Source organism: Propithecus coquereli, unplaced genomic scaffold (genome assembly GCF_000956105.1).
Source record: "Propithecus coquereli isolate 6110/MARCELLA unplaced genomic scaffold, Pcoq_1.0 Scaffold3, whole genome shotgun sequence".
NCBI classification, from domain to species: domain Eukaryota; kingdom Metazoa; phylum Chordata; class Mammalia; order Primates; family Indriidae; genus Propithecus; species Propithecus coquereli.
Window position 1 is genome coordinate 19,427,478 of NW_012148618.1, and position 6,281 is coordinate 19,433,758.

The following is a 6,281-nucleotide window of genomic DNA, read 5'->3' on the forward strand; positions in this document are numbered from 1 at the left end:
CACATGCATTATTAGGGTACATTATAAATAATTTTATTCAGAGAGCAGAGAAAGTGCTTGCTAAAATAATTTTCTCTTCTTTCCTCAAAAGGGAAAAAGTCAGTGATGATGACCAATCCTGAAAAGGCCCACTACTGAATCCTATGGAAGTCGGTTCCCTTAAATTCAAATAAACTGTAGTCCCTTATGAAGCCTGCTGAGAAGACCAAAGGGAAAAGGCATTCCACTTGTTAAATGTTTATTATTTGAGCTTAGCAGCCAACTATAATAAGGGAGAGAGGAAACTGTCTGCAAGCTACATGCAGATTTAGCTACTCAAATTCCATGAATGTAAAATAGAACATTGAGGCTAAACCCTTAAAATTTACTAGGCGGTAGCTTGAGGGAGGTGGTAGTTGGTAATAAAAGCTTAGAGACACTAATATTTGGGTCAGTGATTTGAAAGCAGCTCAAGTCAACAAAGAACTAAAATCCTCCACACTGGGAAAATTGTTGCTTCCTTTTATTCTAAGAATCACAGTCCATCAGAGGAAAGTTACAAATCTCTTCTCTCCTATATCTCCTTTAAATTTGATCTGCTAATAAATATTTTTAGTTTTCCTCAAATCCAAATCATCATCTATTAAACTGCAGGTGGGTGGGACAACTATGAGCTAAACGTTTGTTCCCTTGTCCTGCTTTTCACTGGATGTCTTCTCACAGAGCCTCAGCAACTAACCACACTGTGCCTTAGTCTTTACTTTTCCAGATGAATGTGTCCATTATTCCTTTTACCATAATAATGATGTGATGTCTCAGGTTTATTATTTATAGGAATGTGCTTTAAAATTACTATAGGATTTGGGCTATGAATGCTAAGTAAATAGAAAGTGTAAAAGTAGAATATACTTTAGACATCACAATGAACTAAGTCTCTTTGAAAAGATAAACGTATACATAATGAATTATTTTCCCAATTGCCGGGACAATTTTGGCACAAACTAAAATAAGATAGTAACAAATTGGAGAAAAATCTTTTTTGGCAGGAACTACATCTTTAACCCTCAAAAATAAAAGACATAAAGAATGAAGTCTAAGGCAAAAAGGTTTGACTGTCATGTAAATATGAACAAACAGAAAACCGTGCCTACCCTCAGGAGTTTTGGGTTCAATTACTGGTTCTGTTGCTAACTCTCTGTCTTCTTGAGCAAAGGAGCTTACCTCTCTGAACTCTGGTTTTTCCAACTCTAACATGTTAGTGCTGGATCTGACATTTTTTACAAGGTTGAGGATCAAGAACTTTTTATAAAGTGTGTTGAATTAAAAGTAGATTAATACAAAGTCTGATTAATGGTATAATTTTAATCACTCTTCTATTGAATAATACTAGTAATAGCTATCATTTATCAAGGGCCTAATATGTCTGGAACACATTACACGAGGCCCCATATATTCATTATCTATTTTAACCCTCATTTTAACCTCCAAGGGATATCAAGCCTGATTAGAAAACAGGCTCAGAAAGGTTGCCCAAGGTCATAAAGCTGGTAATAAATGACAACATTATGATTTAAAACAGTTAGGATCTAAACTCTATGCTCTTTCGATTACCCCCTTAGAATGAATCCAGCATTAATAGGAAATGAGGCATTCATAGCAGTGAATTTTCTAGATGACTACATTTTAACTTTAAAATTTTAGGTAAATCTGTCTAAAAAATATAAAATGCACTTCCTCTTTTGCTTTAATTAGTCCACCAAAGCGGAAGCCTTTCTTCAACAACTTGGGGTCATAAATATGGACATTATGGTGTGAATGAGAATATACATGGATGTGTAAAGCCATTTGCTATCATGCTCAGCAATCCCAGCCCCTTGGGTTTCTCGTTCCCTCCTTGCTAAGGCTGAGCTGTCCGGCCTAAGCACTGACAGCACCTCTCCCAACCTCCTGCCCTAGCTGCCCTGCAGTCAGTTAGGAAATCAGATAACTCTCAGGGTGCAAATATATCTAAGTCAATATGGCCCTGGGATAAGAGTTTGAAGGTGGCTCCTACTAAATACATCACGTAATCTCGATCTGATATTTTCTTCTTTGCTTCCTTCTGGATGGTAGCTGCGATCTGTGGGATGAGAGTTCCTGAAGACAGACCTCCAGATACACGGAGCCTTCCTAAACTAATATAATACTAATCCCTGCTTTCACAGCATCACCTGATCACTTTAGATTTCAATTTACTGAATCTCATCTTATTGTTCTTAAAAGGGAATCACAGTATAAAAATACATAACTTCGAAGACCTATCTTAGAGAAAACTCTTCAGATTTATATATTTGTATTTAGCTGTGTGATATCTGAAACGCATGTATCAAATGCTCTCACAAAACGGTAATGCAGTAATGACGGCAAACTCAGTCTTATAGACTATAAACCAAACAGTGGTGGTGAGGGCCAGACACATTCAAGAAAAGTTTTCCTGGACCTCAGTATGATCTCTTCCAAACACTTCATCTTTCTTCCCTAACCAAATGCAGTAGAGGGAATGTGTAAATCTCCCCTCTATACATCAAGCACAACATTGAACACACAGCACTTACTAATAGTTGTTATAAGTATGTCTCCTTCTCCCTGACTGGGAGAAATGTAAACTCCCTGTGAAGAGGACTGTTTCTATCTCATCTTTTGTGCTCTACTCCCAGAGCCTTGCATAGCACTTTCCATGTGGCAAGTGCTTCTAAAGTGTGAATGAATGAAGTCTCATTCATTTATCCTTTATGTGTTTAATACTCCCTCATCAGTCCCCGGGAGGGCTGATGGTAAAGCACTCCCTTCCATGAGATTGCTAAGATATCTGTATTAAGCAGTAGTATAAAAGACAGAGTCCCTATTTTAAATATAAGGTCACAGTAAAGTTCCTATGAAAAACTAATGTTTTTCTCATATGCTATTGATAAATCCAAGATATCTGCTTTTAACACACAGTGTTAGCATATAAAAATAATATGCCCTCACTTTAATAGTTAAAATAGATATAGATAAATAATCTAAGTTTTAGAGTTTGCTTTGTATATTTTAACTACATTAATCACTTTTTAACTTTCTGAAATTGATGTGTCTATTTGGGTGTTAAAGATAGTACAAAATTAACACTTGAAGTGTCTGTCCGTTGTCTGATTTCAGACATTTATACTTCATTAAAAATTACTAAAACATACTTCAAGAATCCCTAGTTAGCTCATCATTTCATGCCTGGGTCCACCTGTTTACCATGTATTGTCGGTATCATTAATTAGTTAATTAATAAACTATTTTCTCAATACCTGTTAACTTTGGACTTTTTCCAGTTGACTTTTTTAATACCCAAATCCACATATGATTCAGTGAGTTCTACATTTATTTCTCCTTCGGAGTCACTTGGAAGTATTCCTAGTTTTGCAGCAGATTCGTAGAGAGAAATTTCATCTTTTAGTTCAATTAATTCCTCCTACAACACAAAATTATTGAAAATTATTCTCCTCTATGAAGAAAACAATCATTCCATCTACACTTCAGATTTTGTTTTTGTTTTAATGATCAGTATAAGGCAGAAAAACTTGTTCACATGCATTATTAGGGTACATTATAAATAATTTTATAAAGGCCACCATGAATCAGGTCTTCAGGTAAATTGAATAAACAAATAAATGAATGAGAAAACAAATATAAGTAGTTTCTCTCATACCTCCCTCTCTTACATTTTGTCCTCCATGAAAAGTGTCCCTTGAGCTGAGATGCTGACGGAAGCACTTTTTGGCTTACTAGGATAGGGGACAGAGTGGACTGGTTTGACAAGAATGTGTTGTACTTTAGTCTGTCAGTGGTGAAAAAGCAAAATATCTCCATCAGTGGAGGTAATACTGGAACTCTTCTCCAGTATTTTCTTCTCCCTCCAGTGGAAATTGTAAGCAGTACCGGAGGAGGATGTGAGAGAATTGTAGTGAAATTTAATGTTCCCCACACCTGTAGATGAACTGATCTCTGGATTACAGCATAGAGGAAGGGATATGCCATGTGAAGGAGGTGCGGGCAGACTGGCAGGAGGGGCATGGCTCTGACTCTGCAGCTACACAGAACTGAGCTTGACTCCCCAGCTCTGTGGGTGAAGCCATGAACAACTCCCATGAGCTGGTTTGAAGATGGTCCAACCACCTGTCTCATACCAAGAAACCCAAGATTCAAAAAGGTGATAAAACCACTGCCCAATTCAGTTGCCCACAGAGTCTCTTCCAAGTGGTGACACTCACATGCAAAGCCTTGTTCATGTTTTCACTCATAGCATGTGCCTTTTGTGCTTGCTGCAGCTGGAGCCGAAGCTGAGCCACCTCTTGTACTGACCCTGTAGGGGAAAGAATTACAGGATACACTAAATGTAAGGAGACAAAGGACCTATGATTCTACAGAAGAACTTGAATCCACTGAGGCTACAGACAGCGAAGTTCTGCTTTATTGCCATTATCCTTTTAGGGTCATAACGGTATAAAGCCAGCAGGACCCAGAAGGCATAGGACTGGTCCAGACATTTCTAAGATTTAGTATGGTTCCCATATGTCCTTAGGGAGTTGAAGGCAGGGGCTACTATGATCTTCTTATTAATCAAATCAGCCACATCTACAGACCTTAACACTCCAGAAGTACCATCTATTTATTTATTTATTAGAGAAGAGGCCTCACTCTGCAGCCCAGGCTGGCGTGCAATGGCACAATCATAGCTCACCATAACCTTGAAATCCTGGACTCAAGTGATCCTCTTGCTTCAGCCTCCCAAATAGCTGGGACTACAGGTGCACACCACCACACACAGCTAATTTTTAAATTTTTCGTAGAGATGGGGTCTTGCTATGTTGCCCAAGCTGGTCTCAAACTCCTGGCCTCAAGCTATCCTTCTGCCCCAGACTCCCAAAATGTTGGGATTATAAGTGTGAGCCACTGTGCCAGCCCCGAAGTCCTTTAATAGGAGCATAACATTCCAACTCATAGAAAGCCAAAGAAAAAATTCTTCAGAACCCATTTCTACCCTCTAATAAGAAAACTACATCTTGCTGCCTTTAACTTCTTTCTAAACGCTTTTATTTCCAGCACCCCCAGCTTCACATGTGAAACAAGTACATTAGGGTTGTGCTTCTGAAACTTTAGTAACCCAATATTTTAAATGTACCAGAGGAAGTTCCCATTTAAAAGGGATTTTATTGGGTTTCCAAAGAAAATGACCATTTGGAAAATGGTTAAGTGAAATGGTTAAGTGATGGCATATTACACAGTTAAAGAAAAGCATATTTTCAAAGCTTTTAATGGCCAGGAAAAAGACTCACCAAGTAATGCCAAGTGAAAACAGGCTACAAAACTAAACAGGGAGGGGCACCTAAACAGAGTGTGATCCGAATTTTGCCCCCCACCAAATATATATACACACATATTTAGGTAGTCTTTGACTTTAGAACTTTCAACTTTTGAATAACCCACCCTTTGACACTCTGTACCAACAGTCTGAATTGCCTTTCATATGCCGAAGTGTGACTTTCACGTATCAGTTAATGAATAACCATTGACCTATTTTTAGTGTGAACAATTCACCAGCCAACAGGGTGGTTTTTCTGTACAGCAGTGTTTATACAAACATTTGATTATTTTCTTGCCTTTTAATCTAATGTCATTTTATAAAAGTAAGTAAGAAATAAAACTATTGATGAAACTAAAATGAGAGGAAGCATATGTCTCAAACTTAATACCATAGAGACCATACTGGAAACCTTAACCATGACAAGAATGTAATTCTCTGGTCTCAACTGACCAGGTAGGTGGCTATTCCATTGTGAGGGGGAAAAAATTCAAGAAGTTATACAAAAGGATAGAACTGTATGATCAAATATTGGGTCTAAAAAACCAAAATATAATGGGATCTTATAATCATTTTTAGCTTTCAGGGATAGAACTTACCTTATAATACATATTTTGTTGTTCAATTTTTGTACATTCAGCTTTAGGATGTTTTCAGAATTGCACTTACAGAGAAGCAGGGCATTGCCTATGTGTGTGCATTCATTTCATTAGAAGGAAATACATTCAAATGTTAACAATAATTACCTCTGAGTAGTAGGATTATTGGTTATTTTTATTTGGTACTTTATGCTTGTCTACAGTTTCCAAATTATCTGATAAAAATAAACTACACCTTTATCTATACATAATAATATTTTTTAAAAAAAGAAAAGAAATCTGTCACCAATTGTCTTTTCTGGCTCTTCTGGATTTTTTGTAATCCATGGATC

General features: G+C 37.2%; 1 protein-coding gene across 1 annotated transcript in view; it reads right to left on the reverse strand.

The window, feature by feature from the left end:
* The window catches only part of CEP152 (centrosomal protein 152kDa), a 70,623-nt gene that overhangs the window by 41,820 nt on the left and 22,522 nt on the right, over positions 1-6,281 (reverse strand). The window contains exons 8-9 of the mRNA XM_012649145.1: positions 4,260-4,351; positions 3,297-3,460 (exon numbers count right to left, since the gene is read on the reverse strand). Coding sequence (XP_012504599.1) covers positions 3,297-3,460; positions 4,260-4,351 — 256 coding nt within the window. The remainder of the gene's footprint in view (positions 1-3,296; positions 3,461-4,259; positions 4,352-6,281) is intronic.